The sequence below is a fragment of the Orcinus orca genome, chromosome 6, assembly GCF_937001465.1.
Source record: "Orcinus orca chromosome 6, mOrcOrc1.1, whole genome shotgun sequence".
Classification (NCBI taxonomy): Eukaryota; Metazoa; Chordata; class Mammalia; order Artiodactyla; family Delphinidae; genus Orcinus; species Orcinus orca.
This window is the reverse complement of record NC_064564.1, coordinates 51,117,726-51,138,795: the sequence shown is the minus strand read 5'-3', so window position 1 is coordinate 51,138,795 and position 21,070 is coordinate 51,117,726. Positions and strand designations below refer to the sequence as shown.

At 40.0% G+C, this 21,070-nt stretch overlaps 1 protein-coding gene across 4 annotated transcripts in view; it reads left to right on the top strand.

Moving 5' to 3' along the window:
- Positions 1-17,965, top strand: part of FOCAD (focadhesin) — a 312,830-nt gene extending 294,865 nt beyond the window's left edge. For 3 of the 4 annotated variants that reach the window (XM_004286219.3, XM_033417330.2, XM_049711045.1), the window contains 7 exons: positions 1,317-1,577; positions 3,011-3,100; positions 6,412-6,589; positions 8,134-8,231; positions 9,720-9,971; positions 11,995-12,070; positions 14,484-17,965. In XM_004286219.3, coding sequence (XP_004286267.2) covers positions 1,317-1,577; positions 3,011-3,100; positions 6,412-6,589; positions 8,134-8,231; positions 9,720-9,971; positions 11,995-12,070; positions 14,484-14,557 — 1,029 coding nt within the window. In that variant the 3' untranslated portion in view covers positions 14,558-17,965. The remainder of the gene's footprint in view (positions 1-1,316; positions 1,578-3,010; positions 3,101-6,411; positions 6,590-8,133; positions 8,232-9,719; positions 9,972-11,994; positions 12,071-14,483) is intronic. The other variant, XM_033417332.2, reaches the window with a different exon arrangement.
- Positions 17,966-21,070: the final 3,105 nt, after the last annotated feature.

Genomic DNA, 21,070 nt, shown 5'->3' with positions numbered 1-21,070 from the left:
TACTTATAGTTAATCCCCACTCCCAATCTCAGACTCAGGCTACTACTGTTCTTTTTGTCTCTATAATTTTGCCTTCTTTAAAGAACTTTCATATAAATTTAAATTTCATATAAACTTTAGAAATTCTTTAGAATGGAATTGTACAGTATTATATCTTTTGTGTCTGGTTTATTTCACTTTTGAGAAGTAGATTTTATTCCCATTTTATAGGTTGATGAACTGAAGCAAATGGAGGTTAAGCAAAGTTTACATAGCAAATAAATGGAAGAGTCCGGCTGACTCAAAAGCCTGTGTCTTGAACACTGTTCTGTTAATGCTTCCTTCCTTTTGAATCATCTATAATTCTAACAGCCTGTTTTTTTGATCTCAGACATTTTTCTAGGTTTTAGTTATCCTTCCATCTCTCTTTTAGATCTGTCCTATTTCTTTTTTTTTGCATTTGTCCTTGATTAGGAACCTTTCTTATTATCTTTGTTAATTAACAAATTAAGTTTGTAAATTCATTTTTTAAATTATGTACCTGCTCATTTAAAAAATGATCTGAAATGGCATGTTTTTTAACATGAAATCTTCTGTAACTCATGAAGCTACATTGATCTTTTTTTGAAATATACTGGTTTTTGTCAGATTTTATTTTTTAAAGCACTTATTTTAGACTTGCTGCTCCTTTAGTATCATACTTGATGTTTCTAAGAATTTTTGAAGCCTGCTTTCTCAAAGTCTGTGGCTCACAGCTATCATTAACTATGCCCCTTCTTAGCGCTCCTGAACTCTTAAGATGCTATGGTCAGTTCCACACGCTTGGCTGGTTCTTCTTTGCTCAGAAATGGCCCCAGAATGCCAGTTCCCCTCATTATTTCTTTATTCTTCCTCAGAAGAAGAAATGAATAATAATAGATATTCTGTTTAGTCGATTTCCAGCAGTTGAGCCTTCATCTTCAGGAGCTTTTCTTGCCAGAGAATGTGACCTTTTAAGACTGAATAGCAACTGTCATGTTCTTTTAGAAGTAGCATTTTATTCCCCTCGCTGAAGAGATCCAAGGTTTAAGCTGAGTAGTTCACAGATGGATTGGCAGATACCATATATCCACACGAGTCACCCTGGATCAGAAGTCACCGCAGCCGCTAAAATTACATGCATCGGTGGTCCACTAGACCATGAAGCTGTGGGGAAATGAGGGTCTAGGAAACAACCTGAACTTTTTATGTTTCACCTGAACCTTTTATCTTTCAAACACAGTGATGACCTAGAGGTTTTGAGCATTACAAACCCAGACTTGCCTGTTTACATCTGACCTCTTCTGTTTTGCTTTCAGCTGAATATCAAGAAATACCTCCTGCTATCTGTGCCTTCGTGGATAAAACACGTCTCTGATGAACAGATCGTGGGTTTTGTTGAAAGCTTGATGGTGACAGTTTTTAAAGCAGCTTCCCCACTATCCAAACCTGAGTTATGCCCGAGTGCCTTACAGGGTCTGAGCCAGGCCATGAAACAGCCCAGCCCTGCCTACCACCTCTGGAGTCTGCTCAGCAAAGCTACTGGGAGAATTTTTGACCTTCTGCCAAATAAGATTCGGGTGAGGAACAAAAATATTTACATTCCTGACAATTTATGTTTGGGATTTTTTAAAGCCTTTTGGCAAAGCAGGGAGGTATATGTTTTAAGAATGTGGTGGGAAGGCTAGCAAGAAATAACCACGTTCTTCACTAAGAATGTTTGCTTCCAAGATCTAAATTGAGGTTGAATATTTAGAACCAAAGTTTTGAGCACGCTCAGAAGCAGGTTAACCAGTGCGGCACCAGGAAGTTTGCTCTTAGGCCTTTTACCAAATGCCCGTAGAAGATGAACACGTTCAGAAATCCTTACACTTGGACTTCCCTGGTGGCACAGTGGTTAAGAATCCGCCTACCAATGTAGGGGACATGGGTTCGAACCCTGTCCTGGTCCAGGAAGATCCCACATGCCGTGGAGCAACTAAGCCCTTATGCCACAACCACTGAGCCTGCACTCTGGAGCCCATGAGCCACAACTACTGAAGCCCACACGCCTAGAGCCCGTGCTCCGCAACAAGAGAAGCCACTGCAACGAAGAGTAGCCCCTGCTCGCTGCAACTAGAGAAAGCCCTGGCACAGCAAGAAAGACCCAACGGAGGCATAAATAAATAAATTTTTAAAATAAAAAAAAAGAAACCCTTACACTTTACACCTGGGGAGTCCTTGGGCGTATTGTCTGACCCACTATTTACATCAAGTGACTTAATACTAGCCTTGCCTCTCCTCCAACAGACTTCTGAAATGTAGTTGTACAAAGAAGTTAAAAATCCATTCGGAATGATGGGTTCTGATAAGAAGAAAATAGTACAGTCAAACAAAATACACGCAACAACAGGACAGATTTTTTAATTAATTTATTTATTTTATTTTATTTTTGTGGTACGTGAGCCTCTCACTGTTGTGGCCTCTCCTGTTGCGGAGCACAGGCTCCAGACGCGCAGGCTCAGCAGCCATGGCTCACGGGCCCTCTTCCCGGACCGGGGCACGAACCCGTATCCCCTGCCTCGGCAGGCAGACTCTCAACCACTGCACCACGAGGGAAGCCCGAAAGGTGTTTTTTTTTTTTTTTTTTTTTTTTTTTTTTTTTCCTCTGTATGCGGGCCTCTCACTGCTGTGGCCTCTCCCGTTGCGGAGCACAGGCTCCAGACGCGCAGGCTCAGCGGCCATGGCTCACGAGACCAGCCGCTCCGCGGCATGTGGGATCTTCCCGGACCGGGGCACGAACCCGCGTCCCCTGCATCGGCAGGCGGACTCTCAACCACTGCGCCACCAGGGAAGCCCGAAAGGTGTTTTTTAAATGATAAAAATTGGTCACAAGTTTTGGCTTGGTTAAAATTAAAATCTCATCAGCTGCTGTTCGTGGAGATAAGCAAATCTAATGATTTTGTCAGAACATTGAGAATATACGTGTTATTTTACACTGTATTTTGACATGCTTTGGATTTTTCTTTACCAGAGAAATGATCTAGAGCTGTATATCAGTGTAGCAAAATGCCTCTCGGAAATGACAGACGATGAAGCCAATCGGGTTGCCCAGATTACTGAGGTAATAACATATCTATGTGTCTTTTTATTATTGAGGTGGAAATTACAATTGAGATGATTATAGTATCCTTTTGGCTGAAACTAGCTTTGCTTCATATTTGTTTGTTACTGGATAATTTCAGGAAACCATCTTTTTCACTGTGGGGTCTCATGTCCAGCCTAGTATGGTTGGATATGTAGTAGTATATAAATGGATAGATGAATGAATAACTTTTTAACCTAATTAATCCCACTTGGTCAAGAACATTTTAGTGTTACTGATGAGCAAAAATAAGTACAGGACATCTTCAATACAAAATCCACAAGAATGGAAATATTCTGACCAAAGAACTTTCTGGTGCATGGTAGGCACATTTATTTTTCTTCACCTGATACTTATCCTTTTGAAATGAAGAAAGGTGGCTGATTGAAAAACAAACACTATTATCACTGACACAAGATAACAAGTACCTCTCAGACCCATACCGAATCAAAGGATGAATAAGCGAAAAGCAGCATAAGAGTAAAGTTGCCAGATTTAGAATATAATACAAGATACCTTGTTAAATTTGAATTGCAAATAAAAAATGAATAATTTTTTAGAGTAAGTACATCCCAATGGGACCTACTTATTCAAATGGCATCCCTGCATACCAGGTAATACCAAAGGTCTAGAGGACTGGGAGCCCTCACATCATGGGTGGTCATCTTATCATTTATTTCACTATATGGCAGATTGGCCTGTTAAGTTGAATCCTTGAATCCTCTGCATTGTATAGCTGTGATGCTCAAACTGTGGCCGACGGACCCACAACATCAGCCTGGCAAGTGATGAGAAATGAAAATTCTGGAGTCTCACTCCAGACTTACTCGATCAGAAACCCCTGGAGGGAGGCCTAGTGGTGTGTGTTTTAACAGTCCCTCCTGGTGATTGTGGTTCATCCTAAGGTTTGAGAAGCACTGTTAGAATATTTGGAATATCGGCCTTTTGGAGATGTTTTAGGCAAGGATAAGCGGTATAAGGAAATGCTTGAGAGAGTGGACTCTGGAGCCTCACTGCCCTGGTATGAAAGCCAGTCTCTCATTTACTAGCAACATGACATTGGTGAAGTGTCATAACCTCTCTCTGCCTCGGTTTCCTGATCTATAAAAGGGAGATAATAGCGCCTACCTATTAGGGTTGTTTTGAGAGTTAAATGGCTTAATCCATGTTAAGTTGTTGGGCAAGTGCCTGACCCAAGGCAAGTACTCAGTAATAACTTAGTATCATAATTATTACATTCATGTAATTTATTACAACTTGTTATATTCACGTTACATTGTTCGAAGTAATTAATATAATGTACTTTGGGGTACCTAGAGCTAAAAGTTGCTGTTATTCACTTGGGTTTCTAAAGTGCCATTCAGAAGATTGTCACTAGAACATTCTAAATCCTGTTCTGGTGTCCCCAAAAGAGTTAATGTGTTCCGCTGAGCCCTTGTTTTCTATTCATTTCTAGAAAGAACACAGGTAAGAAGAAGGTACAGGTGAAGAGCTCAGACTCCTTGGGTTTCAGCTCTTACTCTCTGTGGCAGTAAGCAAGTTGCCTAACTTCTCTGCTTCAGTCTCCTCATCTGTAAAGGAGGGATGATAATAGTAATCTATTGCTCAGTGTTAGAATTAAATGCGTAATTCAGTGGTCCTCAAACTTTTTGGTCTCGTGACTACGTTAGTGTCTTAAAAACTACTGAGGACTCCAAAGAGCTTTTATTTATGTGGATTATATCTGTCAATATTTACCATGTTAGAAATTAAAACTAGAAAAATTTTAAAATATTTACTTAAAAGTAATAATAATAAACCCATTGCATCTTAACATATGTAAGAAAAAACTATTTTCCAGAAAACAAATTAGTGAGAAAGTGGCATTGTTTTACATTTTTCTAAGTCTCTTTATTGTCTGGCTTAATAGAAGACAGCTGGATTCTCACAGCTGCTGCTTCATTCAATCTGTTGTGATGTTGTTTGGGTGAAGTATGTGAAGAAAATCCAGCCTCACACAGATACGTAGGTGGAATGGGGAAGAGTGTGTTAACAGTCTTTTCTGATAATTGGGGATGTCTTTCTTTGATACTGTACCAAAGCTCAGCAAGTGTTGGTTTCTTATAGGTTAGTTGAAATGTGGAATCTGAAACGTATCAGTGAACTTCACATACTCTGTTACATTAAAATCCATTGGTCCATTGCACTCTGGGTCTTTTACCAATGCATGATTTTGTAAGATATTATTGCAAGATTTGTAAGATATATTGGTCATTTGGAAAATACTGAGTCACTAAATTTTGAAAATCTTCCAAATGTTGGTACATTTCATTATAAAATATCAAAACATCACATTTGTCAGTATCACCAGTAACTTCATCAGAAAAGTCTTTTACGTATCTGCTACTAAAGTCATAGTAGCAGATACAGATTTTCCAAAAATCGAATTTTCACTTAAAAGCTCACATTTTATCATTGGCAATAAATACTGTCAAGTATTTTCCTTGAAGTGACAGCCTTACTTCCTTCACTTTTAAAAAATAATCAAATAGTTTTCATAACCGTAGTTTGTCCATCAGTTATTCTTTTCAACTAAATGGCGTTCCATGAGTAGAGTGGCTATTTCAACTCACAACTCACTCTCACAACTTTCTCCTTGAGAAGACCATCACACTTGGGGATGCAGCACAAGTTTTTTATGCATACTTCCCATTTGGTCATACAGAATATTACAAAGATGTACTCAAGGGCAGAGGTTTAACAAAACTAGTAATTTTTATTGTTTAAAGGATATTTTAAATGAAACTAGCTTTTTAAAAAATTGCAAGTGTCAGTGAAAAATACAATGAACATTACTACAGTTTGGGGTCTTATTATGAATATAGTTTGACCTCACAGACCCTCTAAAAGGGTCTTGGGGTGCCCCATAGATCTGTGTACCACCCTTTGTGAAGTGCCAAATTAACACAGGTTAAGTGCTTAGAATGGTGCCTGGCACATAATAAGTACTGTATTTGTTAGTTATCATTATTATTATTTGTGTATCTTTACTAAATATCCTCAACAATTAACCCCTGAAATCATTTATGGTTTTTATGAGAAAACAGGAGGTGACATTACAACCATCTGTCTGTAGGTACATTTTAATATAGCACGCAGGCAGGTAGGTCACACAGTGCAGGAAACGAACAGTTTTAGCATTTGGAATGGTAATCAACTTCAAACTCACCCTTTCTCTTTTGCCCTTGCCCCGAGGTCCTATAACAATTTCAGTTAATTTAATAGTAACTGAACAATTTGCTTTTTTGCAGAACAGCCTAGAAAAGGCTGCCTTTGTCAGACTATACTTGGTCTCTCAAGGACGATTCCCCTTGATGGGCTTGACTGATGTGCTCAGTGTTGCTATTCGGCACCATGAAAAAGACACACTGGCCTGGATGATACTGCACAGCTTATACCAGGCACGGATTGTGAGCCACGCCAACACCGGTAAGGCCAGCTGGAGGCGAACATCAGGAACAGAAAGATGTACCTACCATCTTGTAGGTTGTAATTGTTTCCTCAACTTAACTAGTTTAGTGCTTCTTGACACAGGCGAGGCCTTGTTACCCCAAATGAGTAGCACCTTGGATAGAAACCAGCAATTACAGCTCACAACACCAACTCTTTGGAGGTGGGAATGAATTCTACTGGTGACTTTTATCTTGTTTTTGGCCCTCCAGGCCCTCAGAGACATAAACAAGTTTATCAGGTTGATTCTGCCTGCTTCCTTTCTCAAGCAGATGGATGCTGATTGATTCTCCCTGATGTTTTCATGAAAACGGCTTTTGGGTGGTCATTTTACAAAGAGAAAAAGAAAGCAGCAACAACAAATTAGTCATTCTATAGAAGAACTTCTCAGGAGTGAGAAGAATAAAATCTGGACACCCTTACTACATCCTCAAGCAGAAGCTGCAGGCATGAAGCTCTGCTGATGAATGATGCAACTTTTAGACTTTACACTTTAATAATCATCTAAAGAGGGAGCTCCCTCATTTCTCCTCCATGCCTTTGGTCATATGCTTATAATTTCTCAAGTCTACATTCAGGTCCTGAAGGCATCTGGCTTCAGCAGATCAAACGTGGCTGGGAAGCCCTTGTGACCCATCATCCCCATGTCTTGTATCTTGAAGGCTTTGAGAGAAAACTGACAAATACAATTGTAATACTCTTTGCAAGACTGTGTAGGAAATTTTGATTCATCCTCCTCTTTGGCAACTGAGAGAGTTGTCTCATGTCCACAGTAGCGCCAGCCCAGTGAAAAGTGAACCTGTGATGAGAAATGAGATTTTTTACTCTAACTCGAAAGTGTATTTATCAGGCAGAAAACTAGCAGGTACTCCCTATTAAGCATGAAGGTACATGAAGGAAACAAATGTGATATTGCCTTTGGTCCTAACGAGCTGGCGTTCAAATTTAGTTACCATTTTCCTCTCATGCACTAAATTTTAAGATGTTTCCAAGTAGTCTCTGCTGTGCTGAAAATCCTCATTTTTTTAAAGGAAAAATTAATATTTATGTTGATGTTTGTTCTCCAGTTAGCCTTTAGTAGCTGTGTTTTGTTCTTTGTTTGTTTTTAATGTCTTTAGGATAGGTATTCTCTATGATTTTTGCATAAATTGGGAATATTTAAGCAAGGGAAGACTATAAAAACAACTAGTTATCAAGGATTTAACATTACTAACTAGTTGGCATGCCCAGTTTCTCCTAGTGTGTTTCATGTTGAGCAACTCCAACAAATGCATTTCACCATTTTATCACAGATTTGAAGAATAAATTAGCTTTTAAAAATAAAGACCAAAATATGGTCATCTGATGTGAACAGTATCAAAAACTCTCTCACGGGTGAGCACAAGTCTCAGGTACCATAAAAGGACTTGAAACTGTTGCACAGAGTCCTCGGCGGGTGTTCTGCTTTAGTTATGGTAATCGCTGATCTGTTGTACATTGCAAAGGAAAACCATGGTCTGGTAAGAAATATCCTTCTGTTTCAGGCGTGTTGAAGAGAATGGAGTGGCTCTTGGAACTGATGGGTTATATCAGAAATGTTGCTTACCAGTCAGCATCTGTTCAGAACGTGGCTCTTAACGAGGTAAAATGTAGAGGAGCCATTTGTGGCTTCCTTAAAATATAGAGGATATTTACTCTCCCAAAAGAGGAACATGTTGCTGCTTGAAGCTTTCTTTCCTTCCTTCCTTTTATTTTTTGGAAACAAGGATGACAATTATCTGACGTCACAAGGAAACGGATGTTCTTACCAGGCTTTAGGAGATGCCCATGGCTGCTCTTTGAAAAATATTTTCAACAGAACCACGTTCCTTGACAGGCAGTACACAAAGGATTCTAGCTGGAGGGGGAAACTGGGATCCTGTGTACTTGGGCTGGACCCCACAAAGACTGGGGTACAGGGCTCTGGCCTCCGCACTGGCCCAGAGCACGGCTTCAAACACCTGGTTTGGAGGGGTTCCTGAAGTGTATGCAAGTAATCTCTGTTTGTGCCAATACTTAACATGCATATATTGGAGGGAAATTTTCACCCCACCTGCAAAATGACCTATGACCCAAAAAAGGTTAACCACCACTAGTACTGGGTGAGTAAAACAAAAAAAGATTAAAAAATGAAGGACAGCACTTTCCTACTCTCCTCATTTTCTTGACTCAGCTGCCCAATGTGCATTTCTTTTTAGTATTTTTTCCATAGCCATGTTTCATGGGTCTCCTGTTTGCTGTGTGAGCAAAATATGCATAACCTGGGATGTTGTTTGATATTCTGCCCAGCTCTTCTGCAGAGTTGTGTGTCTTTTTGAAATTTTCATTAGTGAGATTAGGCATTTTAAGAGATTGAGGGGTACTTTAAAAAATTTTTTTTTGAGTTAGCATAATCTTTCCTCTTTTTATTCTGATTTCCAGTTTGTATTAACCTTCTCTGCTTTCTTACAAAGTCTTTTGAAACTTAGAAAATACAGATAAACAAAGAATAATTTAAATCACAGTAGTACAGTAACTCAGAGGTAGCCCTTGTTACCACCATTTCTACAAGTGTCTAGATTAGACTATAAAATCTAAATGCATGGATTCTAAACAGATTTTTTTTAATGCATGTGGAGAGTCATTTTTTGTTTCTGTTTAAATACAGAATACACTATACATATTTTTGAAAATCAGTTTTGGCCACATAATAATAAACCTAAATACCCCTGTCTGTATCTCTCTTAATTAATTTTTAAATCTCTTTGAAAACACCAAAACAGAGGAATGTTTGGATCTCAGTATGATTAGGTGTTAAATAAATTATGTTTCTCTTGAAATGTTAGAACGCTAATAATGAAACTATTGGGCCTTCTGTTCTCACAAAAGAGGATCCTTCAAACCTTCTGAAACCCCAAAATGTCTCTTCATTAAGCATGGAAATAGTTTGCTATTCGGTCCAGTCCCTCTTCTGGGGTAGGGGTGGGGCAGGCAGAAGGTTTGAGTGAAGGGGAAGATAACATCGCCTCATGATGGGGGCTGTGTACGTGAACATGTGTTACTTTGCATTGTTAAAGCATGTGACCTGACCTTGTTCCTATTTCTACTGTAGGCTTTGGATTTCTTGTTGCTGATATTTGCAGCAGCAGTGGTTGCATGGGCAGACCACGCTGCCCCTCTGCTCCTTGGCCTCAGTGCCAGTTGGTTGCCATGGCATCAAGAAAATGGTCCAGCTGGGCCAGCTTCAAGGTTCCTTGGCAGGAGTCCCTTGCACAGGGTCACTGTGCAGGAGGCTGTCACTCTCCTTCCCAGTAGCATGCCTCTTCTGCTGCAGAAAGAGCCATGGAAGGAACAGACCCAGAAGGTGAGGTTGGCAGCTACCTGCTCGTCAGGGCAGGCGGCCATTTTCTCTTCAGCAGTTTCTGCTGTAGAATTGAGGTGGGAGTTTAGTGAAACCTGAGTCACACTACAGGCTTTCCTAGTCAGCCTCGAATCTCAGCCAGATGCAAAGCCTCAGCGATTGAGGCTAGCCCTGGCTCAGGGTAACCGCTGACTAAAAACAACAGTGACAACAGCAACAACTTGCTTACAGTTAGGGATGAAGTGGAAAGAAAAGCTTATACTTGCCTTCATTTATTGAAGACACATGTGTTCTTGATCCTGGGGATAAAAGGATGAATAAGTCTCTGAGAGCTCAGAATTTCAGAGTGAGGACAGACAGGAAAGCAAGTTCAAGGTTGCAAGATGGTATGATAAGGATACAGTGGTGATGAGCAAGGGAGGGGGGTGATCAACAATGTCTGGGGAGGGGTCCAGGAAATCCTCCAGGGAGATGCGAATCTGGAGTATCCATCTTTTACCATATTTAAGGTTCCCCACAGCTCATTCCATGCGATAGGTGTGTTCCAGGTGCTTCTGGCCTGTGTGGTACCGTGGCGAGATTTGTAAAGGCCTAATGTTATCACCTTTGCCCTCAGGAAAACCCAAACTATAGGAAGTACCTTTTGGTTTTTAATACTGAGTTTCCCCAGGCTACTAGCTGTCGTGAAGAGCATATGAAAATACGGTACATCCTTTCTCATTATGTGGCTCTGACCTGTCTTGAATTGTTGACTGAAAGATATTTTTGAATCCCATTTAATCAAAACTGGATTTTTACGAGGTTGAAAGCTTAAAGCCAACTTTGTGTGGCTTAATCTTAAAATCTGAACATTAATCTTTAAAAATATTTCTGAGCTGTGGACCCACAGTTTAGCCATGAACTTCACTGAGCATCTCAATTAAAATGCCTTTGTTTTCTTAAACCTGATAAGCATTAGTATTATTATCCCAAATTTTGTGTTTTCTTTTTCATTTTAAATGAAAATAAATTTAAATGTGGTATCCTATCCCCTTATTTCTGGCCTGGGACACCCTGTTCATTTTGGACTACAGTATAGACATCCTGCATCTATTATGTATTTGTAGTACCTGATTTATTTATTTACCAGTAGGATATGATAAAACAAAATTGAGGAAAAGAAAATAAAAAAGTTTTAATTAAAGTAGGGAATTAGGAATATTTTCTTTTTTTAGTCCAAAGTTAAAAATCCTAGTACCTACAACTAGTGTATGTGTTTTTCAATGAGTCTAGATTGGCAACATTCAGTCAACGAAATTATCCTCTATCTAATTCAAAAAGAATTTTGGCTGCACCTGGGAGATCAGTCAAACTCAGGAGTACTATGAGTTTCTACCTCATCTGCAGGATTTATTTGCAGCTAATACGCTTGGGTCTACCTAGTAAATTGTTTTATGCCTTTTCTCTTGCATTTCAACTTTGCTTCATATCCATTTGGGCACAAATTGTTCTTAGCCACAGAAACATATTTTACATCTGATGTGTTTCCCCATTTACCACCCCACCTAGGAGCCTAGGCCTGATACACACGGAACCAGGTGGCGGGCAGCATGATGTGAAGGAGGAGTGTGAGGCTTTGAAGCCAGGTGCACATGGGTTCAGATATTGACTGTGCCATTCATTGGGAGTGGACTTGGGCAAGGTTCTTAGCCTCTCTGGGGCCTCTCAGAGTGATGAGACGGAATGTTCATGGCACACAGGAGGCCCTCTGGGCCCATGCCTACCCCACTCTTAAAAGCTACAGCAAGTCCCAGGGTAATCAGCAAAGGAAGGAGGTTTGACTTTGCTGGGTCATTTAACTAAATGAGAGCCATTTCCAACTTTCCCATCTCTTGTGCCTGGTCCTGTCTCCACTCCACTCTCCCAGCCCAGGCAGGTATTGTCCAGGGACTACTGCCCTGATACTCGTATGTGCAGGCCCAAGGGTTTGAATGATGTCTTACTGATAGATTGTTTTCACTGATACCATTCTTCATTTTCACTCTAGTTCATTGACTGGCTATTCAGCATCATGGAAAGCCCTAAAGAAGGCCTCTCAGCAAAGTCCAGGGATCTTTTAAAAGGTATCACTTCCATGCTTTATGCCCATCCAGTGTTGTCTGTGCTGCAGAACAGCATCCTAGCGTATGTTGGCTCCTGAAAGGGCTTGTCTTGGTTCAGTTTAGAGAAGTAATATGAAGCTGTCACCAGTGTGGCATTCTTGAATTAGAAAGTGGTTAAAAAAGTTGCATTGCCTTTCGATTTGTTATTTAAATTGTTTTTAAATGTTTTATTATAATCATAAAATATGACTTAAAATTTAGAAAATTCAGAAAAGTAAAAATAAGCAAAGAAGAATCCAGAATCCCACTGCCCAATGACAATTTTGATTGTTTTTCCTAAGTTTTTGCTTCCTCTGTGTATGAGTATTAACATTTTTATAATCATAGCCAATTGAAAAATGTACATACACACTTTGAATACTGGCTTTTGTACTCTAAAATTATTTTAAAAGCATTTTTTTTTTTTTTTTTGGCAATACGCGGGCCTCTCACTGTTGTGGCCTCTCCCGTTGTGGAGCACAGGCTCTGGACGCACAGGCTCAGCGGCCATGGCTCACGGGCCCAGCCGCTCCGCAGCATGTGGGATCTTCCCGGACCGAGGCACGAACCCGTCCCTGCATCGGCAGGCAGACTCTCAACCACTGCGCCACCAGGGAAGCCCTTAAAAGCATTTTAACCCATTCTTACACTGGCTTCATAAGTATTTTTAATGGCTGCATAGTATTTTGCCAAGGGAATTGGACATTTCCCATGCTTCCAGGCATTTAGATGATTTTCATGTTTTTTACACATCTCTATTGACTGTTAAACTATGACTATGGGATCCACAAATATAGATGATCTTTCTGTGAAAATTATGTAGATGTTTTTACTCAAATCTGAAAAGTCTTCTGGGCATTGGCTCTGTGGTCCAAGACAGCTTGTACTGTCATCCACATCTTGAGACTTGGGGGTCTGGATCCTACCAGTGGCTGCTGTTGATGCCCCTGACATGCTGTAAGCTACTGCACTGAAAAGTCTCACCTTGGGAAAGTTGCCTGCTGGCCTACTCTTGTGATAATTGACCATAGTTTGCTTTAAGTATGGTATAATCTATTGATTGTCTAACAAGCGAGAATTATCTAATGTGTTGGTTCTTGTCCTTCTCCCTACCTCCAAAGTAGGTGGGAGGGCCTGTGTAGGACGGTGATTCTGATCAACCACAGAACTTCACTGAGGATCAGGGCAGTGGTCTGACATATTTTCACTTGACCATTCCCTAGAGACTTGCTGCTAGGATTTCCTCCATTTATTTTCCTTGAGGAGTTTGGACTAATTTTTAATGGCCATGGGTCTATAATTCCATTTGTTGTTCCCAACATATACTGTCTTAGGTCATGAAGATACTAATTGATACCGATGAGGAAAATAGTTATTTGGGTCAAAGAAGTACATGTTCACTTGATCGTGTATTCAAGGGCTTACTAGAGTCACACACAATTATTATGTAGCTCTGGCTTACGTAAGCCTCATTCCCTCACACTATTATATTTTTTTTAAATCTCAATATATTTACATTAGTATTCTAAAATAAGATATGTAATAATTTACCTAGAGGGGTTACATGTAACTTCCCTACTTTAAATCGATCTCTGAGGGACCCATGACAGCTAAGGTGTGTGTTCAAATATAGTTTAGTACAGTCATACTTGCTCCATTGAGCCCATGAACCTAACTTCATTACAGAATCAGGTTTTTTGTCTTTGTTTACCTGTTTTTTAAAAAAATAATTTATTTTTGGCTGCACTGGGTCTTCGTTGCTGCGCGCGGGTTTTCTCTACTTGCGGCGAGCGGGGGCTACTCTTCGTTGAGCTGTGCGGGCTTCCCACTGCGGTGGCTTTTCTTGTTGCGGAAGCACGGGGGCTCTAGGTGCGCGGGCTCAGGAGTTGTGGCGTACGGGCTTAGTTGCTCCGCGGCATGTGGGATCTTCCCGGACCAGGGCTTGAAGCCGTGTCCCCTGCGTTGGCAGGGGGATTCTTAACTGCTTCGCCACCAGGGAAGCCCTGTTTACCTTTCAATTAAACTTTTTTTAGTGGAAAAGTGATATTCATGTAGAAAAGTGCACAAGTAGATTTTTACAAAGGGAACACACCTAGGTAATCAGCACCCAGATGAAGAAAAAGAGCATTGTCAGCATCCCAGAAGTCAGTTTTTGTTTTAATTATGCAGAATTTCCCACTAACTGGTTTCAAAGTAACTTAAAAAAAAAAAAAAACCTTTCCTCAACCTTTATTAATCATTTTCTTCCATTAAAATTCTAAGGCTTGATAGGAATTCTTAAAGATTAGCTGAGTGAGAACAAGCCAAGTTCTATTGACACCTTTTTGATCTAAATGACTTTTTCAAATGCAACTCCACCAAATGCAACAGTGCACTTTATTTTTTGTCCCCTTAGCCACCCTGCTGTCCTTGAGAGTTCTCCCAGAGTTTACGAAGAAAGCTGTATGGACCAGAGCGTATGGTTGGTAAACAGTTTTGCAGTAGCCAGCAGCATTCTCAGCTGGATGAGGAAAACCATACAGACAGAAGGAATTTTTCAGAATTCGTGTCTGGGCTTACTGAGACGATGCAGAGAGCTGAAGGTCATGAAAGGGTGGCCACACAACCAACAGCTTGAACCGTGCACGCCAGGACAGGGGCCACTGCTTCAGTACCCAGGCCATTTGAGACCGAAACAAGAACTTGGATTTTCTTTTATTTGGCTAGAGTTCAACGTAAAGATTTTTTGTGAAAATCTAATTATATCATCTCCTCCCCACTAAATTCTAGTAAAATAATCCTGTGAATTTTGTGCATGTGACTTTTGTTTTAAGGCATGGGGAAGGTTTTGCTAGCAAAACCAAACTGTAGCGGTGACAGTGGAATCTGATCTGTTTCCCATGAAGTCTCCAGAGGATATTCATTGACTCAGTAAGTTAGACATGTTTTCTTATTCTTATTGCTAAAACACTCTCTTGGAACTGCTATACGCATTTAAATAATAAGCATAGTGTTAAACATTGCTAAATCAGACTTGTAAGTGGTGGCTATAATTTTTTTATGCTTGAGTCTCTTGAATGCAAGTGAAAGTTACCCAATTCAAAATAAGGAAGGGAAGGTGTCTTTGCTCATAGGTATGGTGGAAGCAACATGGGGTGGACTCTGATTCAGCTTGAGTCATGTTGAGTCCTTGGGTGGGGTGGGGAGGGTTCTACGTGACCAGGCCGGGGTCACATGTCTGTCCACCTGAACTGGGTTCCCCCAGAAGAAAGGTGATTAGGATGCTAGGCAAGCAAAAAATGGCAAATATCTCTTCCAAACATCGATCTTTTTTTTATAAGTACAAACCTCTGTCTTAATCAGGGTGACTGGTGGCCTAATGCCAAGTAAATGAAGGAATGTGACAGCATCCTCAAGGGTTGCATTTTACTCAGGGGTTTAGAATCAGCCAGGAATTTAATTTGCTCTGATTGCTAATTATTGTTCCTTCATGCAGCCATTAATCAGGGCTGTCCTTAGCCAATCATACAAATATACTGATGTATACGTATATGGGATTACTGGGGAGAAAATGTGTGCCACTGGAATAATATACCTTCGTGCTTATCATGCCACAGCAGTGTCATGGAACTTTTAGTATTCCTGTGTGGCATGTACAATACCTTCATGTTGTCACCAAGCATACCTACCACTTAAGTTAAAAATAGCTCTATTTTATTTTCCAAATATATGGATTTATGATTCCAGGTTCCAAATATTTGTGGTTCACTGTGTAATTCACACTGTTTCCAGGTCACAGCTCTTTCTTTTGCTGAACTCCGTAGGGTGCTGAGATACTTACAGAAAAGGAGGAAAGGAAGGCGAGAGCTCTCAGGTAGTACTTAACTACATCACCAAGTATTTCATCTCTATTACTTCTTTAGAGGCTGAGCTGGAGGGAAATGAGTTTGGAGGAAGCAGAAGTGTAGAAAATTTATGTGAGAAGCCAGCTTCTGTCTCCTTCCCACCCACCGTGGCTTTCTCATACTACCTACCAATGAGATGTTGACATTCTTCTAACATTTATTACACTAGTTGTCAGACTATATAAGTGACTAGAGTTTCACTTGTATTATCTTATTTAACCCTTACAACAATACTGTGAAGAGGCATTATTTTCTATTTTTAAATGAAGAAAACACATCTAATAAGTGGCAGAGCTACTACACCTGGAACCAAGGTCCTAGAACCCCAGGTCCAATGCTCTTTCTACTGCATCAGGCTCATCAGCACCCACTTTCAGATGAAAACTCCTACCAAGTATTAAGCCTCATTCATGCTTAATATAGATTGCTGGAATCAGATAAAAGAAACACCCCTGCCTCATATTAATAAGCCTCTGGAACTGGGAAGTTGGGAGTTACAGTGTAAAGGAGCGGGCTTCATGGGTTGAAGGACATTACATTCCCGGGCCAACTAGCAATGTGGATGGCAGTAAAGAATAGGGAAGAGGAAATGGGCACTGAAGAACTACTCTCACATTTCCCCCCAAATCAGTGGGCAGACTTGCTGATGCTCAAGGAGAGGGATAAAGAATCAGCCCAGCCTTCCAGACCCAGACTGCCTTTTTCAGTTTGGCCCAGTTTCTTCTCAGTCAGACTTTGTCATTGCTCCTGCCTTGACAAGAAAACAGAATAGTACAAAAGGGAGGAAATAAGATCTACCTGTATCCTCTCTTCCCTAGCTCCCTCTTTTTGTTTTCAGCAGTCTTGTGTTTAAGCGTCATAGGATTTTCCTATTCATAGGATTTTCCTATTCATTCCTATCCATTTGGACTCCATAAAGAGTCCAAAATGTCAAAATCTAAATTTGAAGCTGTAAAGGTTCTAAACTCTAATTATTCTAAGATGTAGGTTACTGGCATAATAAGACCCTTTCTCCTGGTTACCTGAGCTCCAGTAAGTATTAAGATATTCCCTTGGGATATTTCAGTTTGTTCTCCAGAAACCAGAAGTCTCTGCTTTTTTGAGACCAGACGTTCCAAACTATATACAAAAGGAAAAGTTTCCTTATAAGTCATCTTCTGTTAGTTTTTGAAATCACAAGTTGCCAAGACAAATAGCATGCTAGGGTATACTAACAAATCAATGTGTGGGATTAAGGCTATGTTGTGTGTCTCAGATGTGTCCAAACACTGTGACTCTTCACTTGAAGAGTGTACATTTGGAACAGATGTTGAGATCCATGCAAGTGCCTAAAATCTTTGTGCTTTATTTGTAATGTAATGGCTCCATGGTAACCAAGAGGCGGTTAATCACCGTTTTTTTTCTTTGAAGTTAATTGCCACAAGTTAACTTCTCCAAAATGATTTCAACCAAAGATGATATTATAATAATATAAGGAGTAAAACTTTAAGGACTTGACTTAACTACTGTCTTGAAACATCTTAGTCACTTTGAAAGTAAGCAGTAGTTTTAGATTTTTGGTAAACATTTTAGCAAATTGCTGTTTTAGAAGAGAAATCTGACCATGTGGTTAAGAGGATGGGGCCTTCATTAAGGCCAGAGTTGTAAGCTGGGTCTTTAGGTCTCTGACCTCAACCAGCCTATTCATAGCTGCAGGCATTTCAAATGGAACCAGAGGACAGAATGTGGCTGGGACAGTTCACATCCTTCACCACTCTTATGGAAAGATACCTCACAGCATCATCGTCATGTATAAATGTATATCATCACTGCTCTGGTGCTGGATATATGCTTTTATATTTTCTGGAAGGAAACACTTTATTCTACTCCTAGTAACTTTAAAGTCTCATCTTTTTAATGTATGACACATAAAATATTTATGAAGTTGTGAAATAATGTCCAGCCAAACTATTAGAAATGGAACTGAATAAAAATGACATTGATGACTCCCTGACTTTGGTTTTATTTTTTGTATGAAAGAAATAACCTACCTAACAAAGTAGTTGTGAGAGTTTAAAGAATAAAGAAATATGCTGTATAAATTCTAAAATGTAAAAGAAATGCTTTCACTTTTGTATGTTTCACTAACAATAAATAGTAGCTATAATGCTTGAAACAGGCCTGACAACATGTATGTCAGGACTTGGGAAGATAATGGAAATTTCTTAAGTAAAAAATTATTATCTACATTCTAGAAGCAAGTAGCACACTAAGGAAAGATATTTATGTAAGTTTTTTAAAAAAAACCTATATATATGTGTCTTCTGAACATGAAGCACCCTTTGAGATAAATCCAAAATAACTGAAACATCACCTAGTTAATCTGATATATTTCTTAAAGTATAGTTTTTTTTTTCTGGATGTAGTAGTAGTAATCCATAAAGTCAGAGTTGCACAACAACTCTGAGTGTCTACTATGTACCACCATACAAGGTTCTGGGGTACAAAGTAAACAAGACATGACATTCTTGCCCTTGTGGAGCTTACAATCAGAAAATAAAAATCAGTACACCATCATGTAATAAAGAAAAGCATTCCTACTTCTGTATGGCCCTTTATAATTTACAGAGGTTTACTTTACCATATTTCATTTGCTCTTCACAACAGCCTTGGGCAGTTAAGTAAACTGGGACTCAGAGAGTCATTCAGTTAGGAAATACTGGGGCTGGAGTTGAAATCAAAGCCAGCATTCTTGAGAGGACTGCACAGGATGGGGAAGTAGAAAGGCCCTGAGCTCTCCTCCTCTCACATGCACACCAAAATTACAACTATGTGCAGAACACCCATTGATGAAAAAGACCAGAACCTACCAAAAAAGATCTTTTGCAACTAAATATATCAAGAAGGAACCATAATGAGATGAGTAGGGGTATCAGAATTGTGATATAGTCAAATCTCATAACCCCAGGTGGATGATCCACAAACAGGAGAATAATAACAATTGCAGAGTTTCTCCCAAAGGAGTGAGCTCCCTAGCCCAGGAGTCCTGCACCGGGAAGACAAGCCCCCAGAGCATTTGGCTTTGAAGGTCAGCAGGGCTTACTTTCAGGAGTCCCAGAGGGCTGAGGGAAATAAAGACTTCACCCTTTAGGGGCTCACACAAAATCTGACACCCTCCTCGACCCAGGGCGGAGGCAGTAATTTGAGAGAAGCCTGGGTCAGACCTACCTACTAATCTTGGAGAGCCTTGCAGAAAGGCAGTAGGCAACTGCAGCTCACCCTGGGGACATAGACACTGTAGGAAGCCATTTGTGGGAACTCCTTCTACCATGTGGACACTGGTGCTGGCAGGCACCACTGTGGAATCCTCCCTCCAGCTTATTAGCCCCAGGACCCACCCCACCCTTGCCCAATAGTCTGTACACACCAGTGCTGAGACACCTCAGGCCAAGTAACTAACGAAAACACGATGGTCCAAAACCTGCTGGATGCATCAAAAGTAGTTCTAACAGGGAAGTCTATAAAAATACAATCTTACCTCAGGAAACAAGAAAAATCTCAAACAATCTTACCTTACACCTAAAGCAACCAGAGAAAGGACAAACAAAACCCAAACCTAGTAGAAGGAAAGAAATCATAGAGATCAGAGTAGAAATAAATGAATTAGAGATGAAGAAAACAATGGAAAAGATCAATGAAACTAAAAGCTGGTTCTTTGAGATGATAAACAAAATTGAAAAACCTTTAGCCAGACTCATCAAGAAAAAAAGGGAGAGGACACAAATCAATAAAATTAGAAATGAAAAAGAAGTAAAAACTGACACCACAGAAATACAAAGGATCATAAGATACTACCACAAACAACTATATGCCAATAAAATGGACAACCTTGGGCTTCCCTGGTGGCGCAATGGTTGAGAGTCCGCCTGCCGATGCAGGGTACACAGGTTCGTGCCCCGGTCTGGGAAGATTGCACATGCCACGGAGCAGCTAGGCCCGTGAGCCATGGCCGCTGAGCCTGCACGTCCGGAGCCTGTGCTCCACAACAGGAGAGGCCACAACAGTGAGAGGCCAGCATATCGCAAAAAAAAAAAACGGACAACCTAGAAGAAATGGACAAATTCTTAGAAAGATACAACATTCCAAGACTGAACCAGGAAGAAATAGGAAATATGAACAGACCAATCACAAGCACTGAAATTGAAACTGTGATTGAAAATCTTCCAAAAAACAAAAGCCCAGGACCAGATGGCTTCACAGGCGAATTCTATCAAACATTTAGAGAAGAGCTAACACCTATCCTTCCCAAACTCTTCCAAAATATAGCAGAGGGAGGAGCACTCCCAAACTCATTCTGCGAGGCCACCATCACCCTGATACCAAAACCAGACAAGGATGTCACAAAGAAAGAAAACTACAGGCCAATATCACTGATGAACATAGATGCAAAACTCCTCAACAAAATACTAGCAAACAGAATCCAACAGCACATTAAAAGGATCATACACCATGACCAAGTGGGGTTTATTCCAGGAATGCAAGGATTCTTCAATATATACAAATCAAATATTGGGATACACCACATTAACAAACTGAAGAATAAAACCCATATGATCATCTCAATAGATGCAGAAAAACTTCTGACAAAATTCAACACCCATTTATAATAAAAACTCTCCAGAACTGGGGATAGAGGGAACCTACCTCAACATAATAAAGGCCATATATGACAAACCCAAAGCAAACATCATTCTCAATGGTGAAAAACAAAAAGCATTTCCTCTAAGATCAGGAACAAGACAAGGGTGTCCACTCTTGCCACTATTATTCAACATAGTATTGGACATCCTAGCCATGGCAGTCAGAGAAGAAAAAGAAATAAAAGGAATACAAATTGGAAAAGAAGTAAATCTCTCACTGTTTGCAGATGACATAATACTAAACACAGAAAATCCTACAGATGCCAGCAGAAAACTACTACAGCTAATCAGTGAATTTGGTAAAGTTGCTGGATACAAAATTAATGTACAGAAATCTCTTGCATTCCTATACACTAACAATGAAAGATCAAAAAGAGAAATCAAGGAAACAATTCTATTTCCCATTGCAACAAAAACAA